This window comes from Pteropus medius, unplaced genomic scaffold (assembly GCF_902729225.1).
Source record: "Pteropus medius unplaced genomic scaffold, Ma_sr-lr_union100, whole genome shotgun sequence".
In the NCBI taxonomy this organism is placed as follows: domain Eukaryota; kingdom Metazoa; phylum Chordata; class Mammalia; order Chiroptera; family Pteropodidae; genus Pteropus; species Pteropus medius.
In genome coordinates, this window is record NW_024344197.1 from 412,709 (window position 1) to 431,754 (window position 19,046).

General features: G+C 35.8%; 1 protein-coding gene across 1 annotated transcript in view; it reads right to left on the minus strand.

Moving 5' to 3' along the window:
• Nucleotides 1-19,046, minus strand: part of LOC120607121 (rho GTPase-activating protein 20-like) — a 97,991-nt gene that overhangs the window by 7,800 nt on the left and 71,145 nt on the right. The window contains 2 exon segments of the mRNA XM_039868718.1: nt 3,270-3,536; nt 4,879-5,072. Of these exon segments, the coding sequence (XP_039724652.1) occupies nt 3,270-3,536; nt 4,879-5,072 (461 nt within the window).

Sequence of the window (19,046 nt, forward strand, 5' to 3'; positions counted from 1 at the left end):
TCTTTTTTTCTCCTCTCGATCACTAGTTCAAAGAAATGCATGAAGATATTTATGAAGTTCATAATATCATGATGAGTTATCCAATCATTCTATACATATTCACTCATATATGTGAGGCATCGCTTGAGGTGCTAGGGACAGAGCAGTGAATAAAACAAAGTCCTTGTTATTTTCAAACACTATATTCCAGTGGCATTGGTAAACAATTCCATCTAGAGATACTTAGGGTTCCTCCCTGTATTCCCCATAGATGGGTTCTTACAATTTTGTGGGAGAAAGCCTTTCAGGCAATGGCTGGGCTCTGAGAACCTGGGAAAGCACCCCTATGCCTGATGTACACTAAGTAACATGTCCTCAGCACAGCGTCCTTTCTGGCCTTCCTGACCCTATTTTGCTGAGACCACTGGTGGGGCTGGTGCGATTGAAGCAGATTATGACACAAGCAGTATATAGCCAAGGGTGTTTTTTGTTTGATCTTTGTTTATAAAAAAAGCTTAAAAATAAACTAAATTCTGTTCTCATCCTTGCCCATTTCTGTTCTAAGCCAGCCCTCTCTGTTGCTTTTGGCATGGGATTAACAAGGCTAAACTTGCAATGTCTGATCTACACCTCAGTTAACTTTAGGCAGAGCAAATTCAATTTCATGTCTTAACACTATACCCATGGTTGGCTATCATCTTGCATGTTTCTGTTTTTAACATGAAGACAAGTTAAAGTTTGCAATTGAGCAATTTTAACTCTTGCTGGAAAACCTAAGTGGCAACTCTACCTATGTGCTTTTTACAAAAGGCAACACACAACTTATTACTTATATGTCATGTTTACATTATTACCATGAAAACTGTGATACCTCATTGTTACAGCAGGCTGATTACATGTGTATGTTCACCACTAGCTTACAAGCTCCTACAGGCCATGGGGGCAGACCCTTACTTTATTCTGGTTCACCCAAGTGCCAAGCACAGTCCCAGACACAGTAACAGTAGTTACTGAACCACTGAACCATTGTTATTTGTCACGTTGACAAATATTAATGAGGGACAAGGGAAGTTGTACTAATTACAATAGAAATTCTAAGATAATATTGAAAACCTCTTCGTAGTCATGTCACCAATCATGATACAAGTTTTTAAAAGAGCAGTGAACAAGTAGAAAGACGATCGATTCAAAGTCTTTCTTTGTTCTGTTACATGTTCCAGTAGAAGTGTACCTGGATACTCGTGATTCAGATGTGTCTTCACAAAAGTTACTCTTCTTGGGTAAAGCTATTAAATTTTCCTAATTCCAAACTAATTTTAGTTGCTACACCTACTTTAAAAGTCAGATTTAGAATGGGCAAAATCTGTTATTTAAAGTGGGGCAATGACAAAAACTTTCTTTTTAAATCTCAGTGGAAAACATACCTATGATCTCTCATGAAGAAAAACATCATTAAATCTTAAACCTACAGTGGAAAGATAACTCGTAACATCTCAATGAACTGTCCACAGCCAGAATAAAAAGTTGCAATGTACAAAACCACCATCACAGCTGAGAAAGGATGGGAGCGCTGGTTCTGAATTGTAATCAACAAGTCACATACTTAACTGAAAGTCTCCTCCCTCTAAAGCCAGAGCCCAGGTCATCAGCAGAACTCCAAAGTTCATCTGATTTGTGATTCTTGGGGGATTAAAAATGATCTTTCTCTCAAAGGTCTGATGGATCAAAATTACAGTGTCTCTAGAAATTTTCTTTCAATTATAGTTTGAAGAGTTGAGGTCATATTTATGCAAAACCAGCATAAGTAAAAAATTAAAGGAAAACTTAAGTACCACTTCCAAAGTCTTAAAAATAAGAAACAAAACAAATGTTCAATTTTTTTTTTTTGTTTTGCAAAATGTATCTCCTTTCCTGCAACTAATTGGATGAAATGAGAGTAAAATGCAGTTACATGATTAAAAACTATTTGGAACCAATTTAACTAGACTTTTCAATCATTTGGATCAGTTTTTACTTTTGCTTATTTTTGTACAAGTAATATTTATGCTATTTTAAATACAATCGAACTCTTCTAGAATCCTACTTCTGTGTAACAGCCTTGACAATTTAGCACAAAAGTTTAACAAGTGTGGTGCTGTAAAGAATACCAGAGTAAGGAACATTTTCTAAAACAGAGGCTTTAACTTCCTAAATTAAGAGATAGGAGAAAGCCTCATTATATAATTTTAAAAAAAGAAAACTTCATCTTGTATAGATATTCCTGACATATATCTGGAAAAGACATATCTTTATTATATTCCAGGATTGAATTCCATCTTGTGCAAAATAGATTAGATGACCCTAACTCCAGCTCTTCAGCTCTTTTTAGAGATACTTTATTGCAAAAGCCCACAGCAAGGGTTGTTGAAGAGCAGACATGGTCCATTTCTCAAGAGACACTGACTATGCGCAAAGTCATGAAATGAAATTCTGTAATCAGCTGACCGCCCAGCAGGAGTAGGGCTATGCAAGAGTCTTTTTCACCACATTTCCCTTCATTTGGATTTTATGCTCCAGGCCCTGGCATGCAGGCCCTAGCAAGGTACATTCCCACCCTGCTGAAAGCCTGAGCCAGGTCTGCAGAAGCTACTGCTGGGCTCAAAAGCTCTGTTAAAAGTAGGTTTTGACTACGTTTTCGAAAAATGGGAGGCATTTTCAAGAATGTGGTGAGGAAAACATTTTAGAAGATTTCTAACCCAACTTTGGTTGTGACTAAAGGAACCGTGAGCTGAAGGGAAAGGACCACAAAGAATGTCAAATGCGGGAAGCGTTTTATAAAAGAAGACCCAGACGCTGGAGTCACTCGTACTCCACTTTTACTTCAAAAGGCGTCAGTGGACAGGGGAGGCATGAGGACTGCATAAACGAATGAAATTTTCAGTGGTTTCACTGAGCAAGTTTTTGTTTCTGTTACTAGAAAAATGTTAGTTAATTATGGTACACTTCTTCAAAGTTTAATAAAGTTCATTTTTGAAAAATTTGCCTTTATTAGGAACGTACTCAGATTGTGAGGAAATCATCATAATCAGGATGTTTGTTTTGGTAAACATGATCTATGTGTTTTGGTTGTTTTTAATTTAACTTAATTTTTTTTTCTTTTTTCTTTTGCATGGAGTGGTAGAAGTGACGATGAGAGTGGTGTAGGATGAGAAAACACAAAAAGCATGTCTGGCACACATTTATCACTGGCGGTGGCTTTTAAAGGCCAATGTTGGATTTGTGCAGTGCTTTTAACATCTTTAGATTCTAAATCTATTGTGGTTCTTTGCAGATAGGAATAATGTCATAATGAAAGAAACCAGTTGTCTTTCTCCAGAGCTATACCATGCAGTGGATGAAGGGAGAACTTTTCCTACCTTTAAGACAGATGCTGTCACAAAGACAGATTCACAGTCTAGGTCTACTTCAGATCCCGAATTCAGTTTTTCTTTCAGCTCTCTGCAGGATTTTGCATTAGCTGATAGCCTGAAAATGCCCTTTGTGAGGGGTCCTTTTTCACTAAGATAGCAAAGCAAATCCTATAAGGAAGCAAAGAAAAAAATGGCACTTTACACATATAAGCAATCTCTCAGCTGCCATAGGCTGGGGTGTACTAGGGGAAAAGTACTGAAGGACTGGGGATGGAGGGACTGCTAGAAGGATTAAAGTCTATTTGTTTTTTCGTTATTTCTTAATCTCTTTTCTCCTATTTGTTCAACATCTAAAACACTGTACTTTAAACACTTGCTTTAATGGCATTGTCTTGTTTCTATGAACCAACAACCACTTTAAAATCAAATTTCTCTGACTGCTTCAAGGTCTCTGAAAACTGATCTCCTATCTCTCTACTATTTTCCCATTATTCTCTCATACAAATTCTTTCCCTCAAATATGGAAATATTGTTATTAAACTGATTCTCCACTTGCTTGTCCTTCTTTTTATGCATTTTCATACTCCATTCTACTCTCTGCATTTACTTCCATCTTTTAAAATCAGGCTCAAAAAATCTCCAGGAAGCTTTCTCCATTCCACTCCCTTCTGATCAATCTTTCATTTTGTTTTCTTTCTAGCTATATGTTCTTTGTTTTCAGTGCAAGAAAAGAATGGGAGTTGGAGACAAGCAACCCATGAAATTTAAAATCTGGTTGTAGCACATAATTACTGTGTGATCTTGTGTAATCTTGAGGCTTTAAAAAAAAATTGTAAAGTAGGAATGATGGTGATGATGATAACTATCCTCTCTACATTTGATGTAAAGGGTAAGCAATAAAGTGGCTAGGCTAGTGTCTGGCACTTATAGATGCAAATATACCATAATGTGCCATACATCTAGTATAGTACTTGGAGGATACTGGATATTCAAAAAATATTGCTTAACAGTGATCATTTAATATATCAACTGGAGACAAGGCAAACTCAATGTCTTTCATCTGACCCATTCTATGCAAAAAAAATAACTAAACGCCAGAGGATGTATCTTTATGTGTAAACACTTGGAATACAGATAAAACACATGTAAGATTTTTAAAAAGCATAAGACTGAGGAGTCTCTGCTGCTAAAGTTATTAAGGAGACTTTCAGAACAATGCAGAGTTCAAGAAAAAAATGAGAGAAATGTGAGGGGTAACGTGACTCCTCTCATCTACCAAGCAAATTTCAGATGATCTGAGCAGGCTTATGCAGCTCTTTTCTGAAACCAGTAGACTAAATGATCTCTTCTTCTTATGTCTTCCTTATGATTCTGCAATAGCTTAATCAGATAGTTATTCTTTACAGCAATAATAATAAAGTTTCTCAGCAAAAGTCATGCATGTCTGTATTTCCATTTGGGGATAGACCTCTCATTTCCCACTGGTGTTACAGGACAGAAAGAGACTTACCAAAACAGGTTTGGGCAGATTGTCATTCTCACAAAGGTTTGGCAGAGACACTCCAAAGAGCTGTCCTGGCACAGGAGATGTTGGTGGCACAGGAGATGTTGGTGACACAGGCGAATTATCCTGGTGAGTGCGAGAACGCCGCCAAATGGCCCAGTTTATGATAGATCTTCTTTTAGATGTCTTCTGACCTGAATCTAAGGAGGAAGTGAGATTAGAATAACTAGTTTAATTCACTTAACCTTATATCTACAGTTATCATTTTATAGTAAGTTCATTATTATGGCTCAAAGAGAAAAAGTGCTTACAGATATTCTTTACTACTGTTAGTTCAATCTAAGAAATTTCATCATAAAATTTCATAAGTTAAGAAAGAATTAAATGTTTGAGTTATTCTCCTATCCAGTATGGAACATCACTCGTCGGTTTGGCACTGAATTTTCAATGGTGAAAGAAAGTCTCCCTTACTACATTTACTACAACTTAAAGCAAAAAGTGTTTCATACCAACATATACATTGTCTCACTTGAAAGATGAGACTATGCACACAAGAAAGCTGAAGACTCAGTTAGACCACAATTAAATAGTAAGACAAAGAAAGAAGGAGGAGGAGTAGAAGTAGGAAGAGAGCTATCTCTATTAAGATGTTCTCCTGAAACAAGGAATGCTTTATTATTTGATATCCCACTCTTCTACTGAGGACAGAGACAGGAAACTAACGTTCTACATTTCCTCCCTTTCTTTCCAGCTACAAAGACTTTCATGTACCTTTTCAGTTCTCGACTTAAAAATGCATGTTTAAGGCAGTATGCATGGATGCAAACATGAGTGAGACTTGCCCTTGCCATGGTGAAGTTTATAATCTAATGGGGGAGGAAGACTGGTGGTGGTAGGGGGAAGTAAGCATATTAATCAATAAAATGTCAAAAGGAAGGAACAAAGTACCAAAGGCATTCAGAAGAATGACACAGCACATCTACCCATTAAAAGGGAAGGTGTGATCCTGGAGAAGTTTACATTTGATTTAGATTGCAAATGAAGATTTCAGCAGAGCATCCAGCACTGTCTTGCGTTTACTGAGTGAGCACTCAATAAATCAGTCTTGAACAATGATTGAAATAAGGAGAGATTTAGGTAGAAAAAGACAAAAAGACAACATGAACAAAATAGGCAGAAGGAAAAGAGGTCAACGGAGAATCATGATTTTGTGATATCACGGTGCTAAACCATTTTCAATGTCATCTGTCTCTAATTTTAGCATGAAAGTTCATGGATATACACAGGATTTGATATTTAAGAAAGACAGGTCCTTAAGGTTCCATTTGGACTTCTTTGCCACCTTCCCTAACCCCAAAACATAGACGAATAACAACTATGAACTCTGGACAAAATAATGTTTATAAAAGCATCCCTGCAGGCACTAGGGAGGGACCAAAAGAAGGTAAATACTCGAGGTAAAAGTCTAGCATTTGGCAGATGGAAATGATATAACACTAGGTAGTTTTCCTATTCTTATAGCTTTTAGTTTGAGGACAGGCCCCAGGGTAGTGAAGTGATTAAAATATAGAGAGAAACTTGCATTTTACTGGGTCAAAGAACTAGAGAAAGGAGCTGTCTCAGTGGGGACCAACCACCCCAAGGCTGAGTGACAGCAATCTAAGCTGCAGAGGTAGCCTTACAAGAGATCTACTGCTACTCTATTTTCAGTGTGCTGCTACTACACTAGTTAGTAGATCTTCCTCAAGCTGAGGCAGAAATTTAAAAAACAGATTGGGGATGACTATGTTCACTTAAGGTTATTTTGGATAACTAGTTTCCTTAAGCTAACTAGAGAAAGCCTCCTTCAAACATGGGTATTTAAAGTTAAGTCTTTATTCTAGTTGTGGCTTATTTTATGGCATGGGACAAAGAGGGTAGGAAAGAAAGTGACAGAAGTGTAGACTTTAAAAGCACATTAGTGCACCATACAAACAGTGTATTATAGAATTGTACACTTGAAATCTATATAATTTTATTAACCATTTTAACCTCAATACAATTTAAAAAAATAAATATGCATTAAAATTTGATACTCAAGGTTTGGAAAAACATGGAGTGAGAGATGTCCCCAGATCTCTCCCCTTGAAACAACAATAAGCTGAACATCTAAAACTCAACAAAAAACACCCAAACTGCACACCAGCACTTCTGAGCGTGGGATCTGCACCTAAGAGCTACCACAGGTCAGAACCCCAGGTGGTGCCTCAGAGAAACAAAGAAGCTGCCTCTTGCAGCCACCTGAGCTACCTGTAGGAGGGAGAAGAGAGAAGGTGCGGCGAGTTCCCTAAACAGCCCTGCCTGGGAGAGTTGTGAGTTCCACACAGCAGACAGCAGGGCCCAGTCATCAGGACAGAAAGCAAAGAAGCAGACAGCAGAGAAACAACAAATAATTTTTACCAGCCACAGCTGCAAAACCGAGGCTGAGTCTCAACCCACAACTCCCAACCCAGAGGGACCCTCTCCCCATACCCTCCGAGACCAATCACTGTGGAACCCCAGGGGAATCTGAGCAAACACTGCCTAAACTGTCGCTAACACTGACAGGGACTGAAACTGAGGATAGCAAGCGTGATTAACTATCTACAAGAAAATAAAAAGGCATTTTCAAGGTGTTATATAAAGCAGGGATCCAAGAGACAAACACCATATACTGGAAACCAAAAGAAAATGCCTCCTTTGCAGCAGGCTAAAGAGAGACCTTTATATAATAAATCTTTCTGGGAAAACAACAGAATACACTTCCATTAATGCTAAAGTGGAGAAATAGTACATTGCACACCATGAACAACCAAGGTGACAAGGCATTTCAGAAAAAAAGAGAAAAATCTCTAGAAAATAAACTTACAGATATAGAAATATGCAACTTAAATGACAGAGAATTCATTTCTGAAAAAACTCAGTGAGTTCCAAAACAAGTCATATCAACAATTTCAGGAATTGAAAAAACACCTAGATGAGCAGAGCAAGGAGATTGAAACCCTCAAAAATGACCAAATAGAACATCTGGAGATGAAGAACACACTGCAGAAGTTGAAAAATGAAATAGCAAGCTTGGGAAATAGAGTTGACCAAATGGAGGAAAGGATCAGTTTCTAGATTTCTAGATTTCTAGATTTCGAAGACAGAAATCTAGAAATAAATCAGAAGGAAGAAGAAAGAAACTGAAGAATGAAAAATGATGAAAGAGAAATACAAGACCTAGCTAATACCATCAGGAGAGGAAACAAAAGAGTAATGGGCATTCTCAAAGGCACAGAAAAGGAGCAGGGACTAGAAAGCATTTTCAGATACATAGTTGATGAGAATTTCCCAAGTCTAAGGAATAAGCTGGAGCTTGGAATTCAAGAAGTCAACAGAACACCCAATTATCTCAACCCAAAAAGGCCCTCACCAAGACACATTGTATTAAAATTATCAAAAATCAATGACAAAGACAGAATTCTCAGGGCAGCCAGGGAGAAGAAATCGGTAACTTATAAAGGAAAACCCATTAGATTATCATCGGACTTCTCAGCACAAACCTTACAAGCCAGAAAGGAATGGAACCAAATATTTAAACTATTAAGTGAAAGAACTACGAGCCTAGAATAATATATCCAACTAAGCTCTCCTTTAGATATGAAGGAGAAATTAAGACCTTTCCAGATATACAAAAATTGAGGGAATTCTCCACTACAAGGTCTGCAGTACAGGAAATACTGAAAGGGGTCAGTTCACCTAAAACAAAATGACAAAAAAAATAATACATAATTAGGAATAAAGTGACTATCAGGCAAATAGAAGCAGAGGAGTGTAACCCTTATTAATAACAGGGCATTATAAGCTTAAATAATAAGAAGAGAATTGTTATAACAAGATAGTAATGAACGTTCACCATACATAGGGGCAAATTGAGATAACAAGGACTGAAAATGGGAGGATTCAAAGATCCAAATTCTCAAAGGGTAATGGAGATAAGGCACGCGCAGAAGAAAATGGACAACTGTATATATATATATACGTATATATATAACTATCCGTTACATATTTGTAATGGATACACATCAAAGATTCAGAACTGAAACATATAACATAAAACAAGAAGAACCAAAGGCAAAACCCACAAAAGCCAACCAAAATAAAGAAAATAGAAACACAAGGACAAAGAAGTAATGGAAACACCGAACTACCAGAAAGCAAAAGATAAAATGGCTATAAGAAGACCTCATATTTCAATAATCACCTTAACTGTAAATGGATTGATCTCACCAATAAAAAGGCACAGAGTTTCAGAATGGATCAAAAAACAAAACCCAACCATACGTGGCCTCCAGGAGACATATCTCAGCTCCAAAGACAAATATAGACTCAAAGTGAAAGGGTAAAAAATGATATTTCAAGCAAATGGCATTCAGTGAAAAGTGGGAGTAGCAGTACTATCAGATGAAATAGACTTCAAAATAAAAAAGGTAAAGAAAGATACTGAGGGATACTTCATAATGATAAAAGGAATCATGCACCAAGATGACATAACACTTATTAATATCTATGCTCCCAACCAGGGAGCCTCAAAATATGTAAAGCAATTACTAACAGAACTAAAGGGAGAAACAGACCAAAACACGATCATAGTAGGGGACCTAAATACCCCACTGTTGGATATGGACAGATCATCCAAACAGAAAATCAACATAGAAATCACATTCTTAAATGACACCTTAGACCAACTGGACATAATTGACAATTACAGAGCCTTCCATCCCCAAACAGCTGCTTATACATTCTTCGCTAGTGCATGAAGAACATTCTCAAGAATCGACTGCATACTGAGACACAGAGATAGCTTCAACAAATATGAGGATTGAAATCACACCAACCATATTCTCTGATCATAATGCTTTGAAACTAGAGGTTAACTGCAAAAACAAAGCAGGGAGGACGACAAACACACGGAGATTAAACAATGTACAACCGAAGAATAACTGGGTCAGAGAAGAAATAAAAAGAGAGATCAAGAGATACACAGAAACGAATGATAATGATAATATAAATATCAAAACTTTTGCAACACAGAAAAAGCAGTTGTAAGAGGAAAGTTCATATCATTACAGGCCTACCTCCAAAAACAAGAATGAGCCCCAATAAACAACCTAGCGCTTCATCTTAAAAAACTAGAAAAGGAAGAACAAATGAAGCCTAGAGTCAGCAGAAGGAAAAAAAAATCATCAAAATTAGAGCAGAAATAAATGAAATTGAAAACACACACACACACACACACACACACACACACACACAACTATAGAAAAAATAAATGCAACGAAAAGCTGGTTCTTTGAGAAGGTTAATATAAGACAAACTCCTGGCTAGACTCGCTAAAGAAAAAAGAGAAAGGGCACAAATAAACAAAATTAGGAATGAAAGAGAGGATATCACATTACGACTGATATCAGAAATACAAAGGATCATATAAGAATACTATGAAAAAGTATATAACATCAAATTTAATAACCTAGAAGAAATGGACCAGTACTTAGAAAAATACAACCTTCCCAGACCGAATCAAAAAGAACTGGAAAATCTAAATAGACAGAGCAGCAGTATGGAAATTAAAACAATCATCAAAAACTTACCCAAAAGTAAAAGTCCAGGACCAGACAGATGGCTTTACCAATGAATTCTACCAAACATCCAAAGAAGATTTAATAATACCTATTCCAAAAACTCTTCCAAAAAATCAAAGAGGAGGCAATACTTCCCAATTCATTTTTTGAGGCCAATATTACTTTGATACCAAAATCTAATAAGGATAACACTCAAAAAAGAAAACTACTGACCAATATCTCTCATGAACACAAATGCAAAAATCCTAACTAAATAAGACACTAGCAAACCGAATACAGCAACATATTAAAAAGATTATATACCACAATCAAGTGGGCTTCATTCCCGGGGCACGGGGATGGTTCAAAATACACAAATCGATTAATGTGATACACAACATAAACAAATTAAAAAATAAAAATCATATATGATCATACCAATAGATGCAGAAAAAGCCTTCGACAAGATACAGCATCCATTTATGATCAAAACATTTCACAAAATCGGTATAGAAGGAAAGTATCTTAACATTATAAAGCCCATCTATGATAAACCCTCAGCCAACATTATACTTAATAGTGAAAAACTAAAAACTTTCCCTCTAAGATCAGGAAGAAGGCAAGGCTGTCCACTACCGCCATTCTTATTCAATATAACATTGGAGGTCCTAGCAAGCACTATCAGGCAAGAGAAAAATATAAAAGGCATCCAAATAGGAAACAAAGAAGTCAAATTGTCACTATTTGCAGATGACATGATTCCCTATATAGAAAACCCTAGACTCCACAAGAACACTACTAGAAACAATAAGTAAATACAGTAAAGTCTCTGGATACAAAATCAACGTTCAAAAATCCATAGTGTTCCTATACTCTGATAATGAAGTGTCAGAAAAAGAAGTGGAAAAAGTAATTTCTTTTGCAATTGCAACAAAAAGAATAAACTACCTAGGAATAAATTTAATGAAACATGTGAAAGACCTATATAATGTAAACTACAAGACCCTATTAAAAGAAATTGAAGAATATACAAAGAAATGGAAAGATATTTCATGTTCTTGGACTGAAAGAATCAACATAGTTAAAATGATCATATCACCTAAAGCATTATAAAGATTTAATGCAATTCCCATCAAAATCCCATTGACATTTTTTAAAGAAATAGAACAAAAAATTCATCAGATTTGTATGGAAGCACAAAAGACCCCAAATTGCCAAAGCCAATCTGAGAAAAAAGAATGAAGCTGGAAGCATCATGCTGCCTGACTTCAAATTACACTACAAAGAACAGTAATCAAAACGACATGGTATTGGCAGAAAAACAGACCCACTGATCAGTGTAACAGAATCGAGAGTCCAGAAGTAAACCCATATTTATATGGGCAAATAATTTTCGACCAAAAAGCCAAAAACATACAGTGGAGAAAGAAAAGCCTCTTCAATAAATGGTGCTGGGAAAACTGGAAAGCCACCTGCAAAAGAATGAAACTAGACTGTTGTCTATCACCACACCTCAAAATTAACTCAAAATGGATTAAGAGCCTGAATATAAGACCTGAAATAATAAAATTCATAGATGAAAACATAGGAACTAAACTCAAGGACCTTGGACTTAAGATTTTATGAATTTGACCTCAAAGGCAAGAGAAGTAAAAGATAAAATAAATGAATGGGACTACAAAAAACTAAAATGCTCCTGCTCAGCAAAAGAAATTGTCAACAAGGTAAAGAGACAACCATCCAAATGGGAAAATATATTTGCAAGCAATACCTCCGATAAGGGCCTAATATCCAAAATATACAAAGAACTCATACAACTCAATAACCAACAACAACAAAAACCTCTAATGAAAACACTACAGAGATGTAACAGGAAAGACGTGTAACACGTCAAATGAAATGGTTCTGTTACTTGAATGAAGTGATGGTATAAAGTTTGGTAGAAAAGTGAGACCTTAGCTAAAAAGTTTTTGATTAAATGTGCAGTTCTATCATGTAAATCAGAGGATAGCAAACTACGCTTTGTAGGCCAAATTTGGCCTGCTACCTTTCTTTGGTGAGCTAAGGAAGGTTTTTTATCAGTTTTAAAAGGTTGGAAAAAAATCAAAAGAATTATTTAGTTACAAATAACAATTACAGGAAATTCAAATTTTACTGTCCATAATAGCTTTATTGTAACACTGTCACACTCATTTGTTTATGTATTGTCCATGACTGCTTTTGCTTCATATGCAATGATAGAGCTGAGTAGATTTTTTTGAATTTGTTTATTTAAATTATTTTCAAGTATAAAGTACATTGGTTAGACATCTATATAGTTAATAAAACGATCTCCCCAATAGCTCCTTCCCTCTCCTGTCCCTCCACCTAGCCATCATATTAATGCTAACTGTATTCCCTCTGCCATACTCCCCATCCCGTGACCAGCTAACTACTAATTTGTACTTCTTTAACCCTTCACTCCATTCTCCCAGCACCCCCAAACCCCCACCCCTCTATCCATCGCCAAATTATTCACTATATTTGTGAGTCTGTTGTTAATTAGTTTGTTTTTGTTCCTTAGATTCTGCATATAAGTGAAATTATATGATATTTATCTTTGTCTGATTTATTTCACTCCACATAATAACCTCTAGGTCCATCCATGTCGTTACAAATGATAAGATTTCAATTTTTTAATAGCTGAGTAATATTTCATTGTATATATGAACCATAATTTCTTTATCCAATCATCTGTTGATGGGCATTTAGACTGCTTCCATATCTTGGCTATTGTAAATTGTGCTGCCATGAATACTGGAGTGCATAGATCTTTATGAATTATTGTTTTGGTTTTCTTTGAATAAATATCCAGAAGTGCAATTGCTGAGACAAAAGAGAAAAGTTTTTGAGAAACTTCCATACTGATTTCCATAGCAGCTGTACCAATTTGCAATCCCACCGACAATGTATGAAGTTTCCCTTTTCTCCGCATCCTCGCCAACACTTGTTTTTTGATTTATAGATGATAGCCATTCTGACAGGTGTGAGGTGATATTCTATTGTGGTTTTAATTTGCATTTCTCTGATGGTTAGTGACCTTGAGCATCTTTTCATATGTCTAATGGCCACCTGCATTTCCTCTTTGGAGAACTATCCGATCAGGTCTTCCGCCCATTTTTTAATTGGATTGTTGTTTTGTTGTTGAGTTGTATAAGTTCTTGATATATTTTGGATATTAACCCCTTATCAGATGTATCATTAGCAAATACCTTCTCAAACAGCCAGTTGTCTTTTTGTTTTGTTGGTTTCCTTTGCTGTACAAAAACTTTTTAGTTTGATGTAGTCCCATTTGTTTAATTTTTCTTTTGTTTCCCTTGCCCGAGCAGATATACCCAAAAAGAAATTCCTGTTAGTAATATCAGAGAGTTTATTGCCTATATTTTCTTCTAGAAGTTTTATGGTTTCAGATCTTACATTTGTCTTTAATCTATTTGAGTCTATTCTTGTATACAGTGTAAGAAGGTGGTCCAGCTTTTTTTTTTTTTTTTGCATGTATCTGTCCAGTTTTCCCAACACCATTTATTGAAGAGACTGTCTTTGTATATTCTTACTTCCTTTGTCATATATTAAATGAGCATATAGGCATGGATTTATTTCTGGGCTCTCTATTCTGTTCCATTGATCAATGTATCTGTTTTTATGCTAGTAACATGTTTTGATTATTGTAGCCTTGTAGTATAGTTTGATATTAGATAGTGTGATACCTCCAACTTTGTTCTTTCTCAAGATTGCTGTGGCTATTCGGGGTTTTTTATGGCTCCATATAAATTTTAGGATTATTTACTTGAGCTCTTTGAAAAATGCTGTTGGTATTTTGATAGGGATTGCACTGAATCTATAGATTGCTTTGAGTAGTATGGCCATTTTAACTATGTTGATTCTTCCTACCCATGAACACAGTATATGCTTACATTTATTTGCATCTTCTTCAATTTCTTTTTTTAGTGACTTATAATTTTCTGAAAACAGGTCTTTTATCTTCTTGGTTAATTTGATTCCCAGGTATTTTATAGTTTCGATGCAATTGTAAATGAGACTGTTTTCTTAATCTCTCTTTCTGAACGTTCATTGGTGTATAAAAATGCTACTGACTTCTGAATATTTTGTAACCTGATACTTTACTGAATTCATTGACCAGTTCTAAGAGTTTTTTGACGGAATCTTTAGGGTTCTCTATATATAATATCATGTCATCGGCAAATAACAAGAGGTTTACTTCTTCCTTTCCAATTTGGATGCCTTTTATTTCTCTTTCTTGTCTTACTGCGGTGGCTCAAACTTCCAATACAATGTTGTAGAGGAATGGTGAAAGTGGGCATCCTCATCTTGTTCCTGATCTTAAGGAAAATGCTTTTAGCCTTTCCTCGTTGAGTATGATGTTAGCTGTAGGTTGGTCATATATGGCCTTTTTTCTAGTTCTTTTAAGTGTAAGGTTGAGGTATATTCCCTCTATTCCCACTTTGGTGAGGGTTTTTATCATAAATGGATGCTGGATTTTTTCCAACACTTTTTCTGCATCTATTGATATGATCGTATGGTTTTTATCTTTTAATTTGTTAACATGGTATATAACATTAATTGATTTACAGATATTATACCAACCTTGCATCCCAGAAATAAATCCAACTTGATCATGATGTATAATATTTTTAATATATTGATGAATTCTGTTTGCTAATATTTTGTTGAGAATTTTTGCATCAATGTTCGTGAGATATCAGCCTATAATTGTTTCTTTTCTTCTTTTTCTTTTCTCTTCTTTTTTTTTGTAATGTCTTTGTCTGGTTGTGGAATCAAGGTAATGGTAGCCTCATAAAAAGAATAAGAGAGGCTTTCCTCTTTTTGAATTTTTTGGAATAGTTTGAGAAAAATAGGTAATTCTTCTTTCACTGATAAAATTCACCTATGAAGACATCTGGTCCAGGACTTTTGTTTTGGGGGAGGTTTTGATTACTGATTCTTTCATTGGTGGTAATCTGTTCAGATTTCCTGTTTTTTCTTGACTCAGTCTTGGGAAATTGTGTGTTTCAAGGAATGTGTCCATTTCTTCCAGATTGTCCAATTTGTTGGTGTATAATTGCTTGTAGTATTTTATGATCCATGGTAGTTCTGTGGAGTCCATAGTTATTTCTCCTCATTCATTTCTGATTTTATTTGAGTTCTCTCTCTTTCTTCCTTGATTTCATTAATCTTTTGTATGTTTTTCTAAACTCTGTTTTGTTTATTTCAGCTCTGATCTTCATTATTTCCTTCCATCTATTGACTTTAGGCTTTGTTTGCTCTTCTTTTTCTAGCTCTTTTAAGTGTAAGGTTAGATTGTTTATTTGAGCTTTTTTTTTTGTTTCTTGAGGTAGGCCTGTATTGCTATAAATTTCCCTCTTAGGACTGCTTTTGCTTGTCCCATAGATTTTGAGTCATTGTGTTTTCATTTTCATTTGTCTCTAGGAATCTTTTGATTTCTTCCTTGATCTCACTGATAACCCATTCATTGTTTAGTAGCATGTTATTTAGCTTCCATGTGTTTGTGTATTTTCCAGTTTTTGTCTTGTAGTTGATTTCATTTTATACCATTGTGATTGGAGGAGACGGTTGATATGATTTCAGTCTTCTTAAATTTATTAAGACTTGTTTTGTGTCCTAATATGTGGTTTATCCTAGAAAATGTTCCATGTGCACTTGAGAAGAATGTATATTTTGCTGCTTTTGGGTGAAATGCTCTAAAAATATCTATTAAATCCATCTGGTCTACTGCGTCCTTTAGGCCTATTTTTTCCTTGTTGATTTTTTTCCTGGAAGATCTGTCCATTGCTGTCAATGAGATGTTAAATTCTCCTACTGTGAGTGTATTACTGTTGATCTCTCCTTTTATGTCAGTAAAAATTGCTTTATGTATGTAGGTGCTCCTATGTTGGGTGCATATATGTTTACTAGAGTTATGTCCTCTTGATTTATCGATCCCTTTATCATTATGTAATGCCCTTCTTTGTCTCTTATTATAGCCTTTGTTTTTAAGTCTATTTTATCTGATATAAGTATTACTACCCTGGCTTTTTTTTCATTTCCATTTGTGTGAAATATCTTTCTCCATCCCTTTACTTTCAGTTTGTTGAGTGTCCTTTGATCTGAAGTTGGTTTCTTGTAGATAGCATATGCATAGGTCTTGTTTTCTTATCCATTCGGTTACCCTATGTCTGTTGATTGGAGCATTTAATCCATTTACATTTAAAGTGATTACTAATAGATACATTATTACTGCCATTTTATTATTCATATTTGTTATTTCTATTTTCTTTTTTACCCCTTCTCTTTTTACAGAAGACCCTTTAACATTTCTTGTAATGCTGGTTTGTTGCTGATGAATTCCTTAAGCTTTTTCCTGTCTGGGAAGATCTTTATTTCACCATTTTAATCGAAAGCCTTGCCGGGTAGAGTATTCTCTGTTGTAGATTCTTGTTTTTCATAACTTTGAATATTTCCTGCCATTCCCTTCTGGCCTGCAAAGTTTCCATTGAAAAGTCAGCAAACCTTCTTATGGGGGTACCCTTATAAGTAACTAGCTTCCTTTCTCTTGCTGCTTTTAAGATTCTCTGTCTTTGACCTTTGGCATTTTAATTATGATATGTCTTGGTGTAGGTCTGTTTGAATTCCTCTTGTTTGGGCTCTGTGCTTCCCGAACTTGTATGTTTAATTCTTTTGTCAGGTTAGGGAAGTTTTTTGTCATTATTTCTTCAAACAGATTCTCAATACCTTGCTCTCTCTCTTCCTCTTTAGGTACTCCTATGATCTGGATATTTTATGCTTCATGTTGTCCCAGAGGTCTCTTAAACTATCCTCATTTTTTTAAATTCTTTTTTCTTTTTGTTGTTCTGATTGGGTGTATTTTGCTACCTTGTCTTCCAATTCGCTGATTCAATCTTCTGCTTTGTCTAATCTACTGTTGAATCTTTCTAGTGTATTCTTCATTTCAGTTATTGTATTTCTCATTTCTGTCTGGTTCTTTTTTATGATTTCTATGTCTTTTTTTTATGCTGTTGAGATTCTCGTTCTCGTCCATTCTCCCCATAATTTCGTTGAGCATCCTTATAAGCATTATTTTGAACTCTGTCTTTGGTAGGTTGCTTACTTCCATTTCATTTAGCTTATTTTCTGGAGTTTTCTCCTGTTGTCTCATTTGTGGCATGTTTCTTCATTTTCTCATTTTATTAGCCTCTCTGTGTTCGTTTCTATGTATCAGGAATATTTATTTCATCTCTTAGCCTTGGCCACATGGCCTAAAAAGGAAGGTGTCTGTGTGGCCCAGTGGCACACTCTTCCTGATCCCTTATGCCAGGGGCTCTGGACGTGATCTTTATGTGGGTTGTGTGTGATCTTCTATTGTCACCAAGCCTTTATTGTTGTTAGTAGATCAGTGGATGGGATTAACACTCAGGTTGACTAATTGTGGGACTTGGCTGCACCCACAGGGTAAGAGTTGTTGTGTGGGATTTGCTCTAGCATACTTGTGTACTTGTTGCAACCACCCTTTGTGTGTATCACTAATGGGACTAGTCAATAGTTGCTCTGTTGTGGTCTAGTGCCAGCCTCCAGATGCATTGGTTTTGTGGACCCTTGGCAGGGGCTCCTACATAGACCAAGGGCAGCTACTGCTTTTGATTACTCAGGGCTACCTGGTGAGAACTACAAAGTGATCTGTAGATGGTTGTTGCCTATGCTGGATTGGCTATGATGTGACTCCTTTACACTATCAGACGTAGGTGTTATAATCAGCTGGACTCAGTTGATTCTCCATGTTGATTATTTTATAATTTGGTTGTAATTTCAATGAGAACCTGGGAGGAGACAAACCCTGCTTTTACCTAGTCCGCCACCTTCCTGCTCTCTCAGAGCTGAGTAGGTTTGATAGAGACAACAAGCGGTGCTCTCATTACTGTACATTGCTGCTCCGTGTGATAAACTGCAGTTCTTTGAGTGCCATATCACTCATGATACTGCAACATTTAATATTTTCATTACACATCATGTCTAAACAAGAAAAGAAGATAGAAGTGGACTTCTAATGTTGAGCTTTCAACATCAACATTAAATGATACTTTCGCTAATTATGCAATGACATAAGAGCTGTGAAAAAAGAATATAATATGTGTCATCTTGCCAGACTAAGCACTCATCACTATATTCCTAACTCACAGGAAAACAATGATCAGAAAAATTTAGAATATTTAAAATAAAACATCTCAGCACTACAGAATTTCTTCATAAAAATAAAAAAATGAAAACAAGTCTGGAAAAACATGTAAGTTTCTAAGCGGCTCATTTGTTAGCCATGTAAAGAAAGTCATTCACCAGTGCTGAGTTAATTAAATCTCATGTGCTTGCAGTAGGTGAAGAAATTTGTACAGAGACACTAGATTTAAGACTGTCAGCCTTTTGGTTAGAACAGCTGCTTGAACAGTTGAGGACATTAGAAGTAAGATCAATAGTAGACTAAAAACCAAGGCAAATCATCTCTAG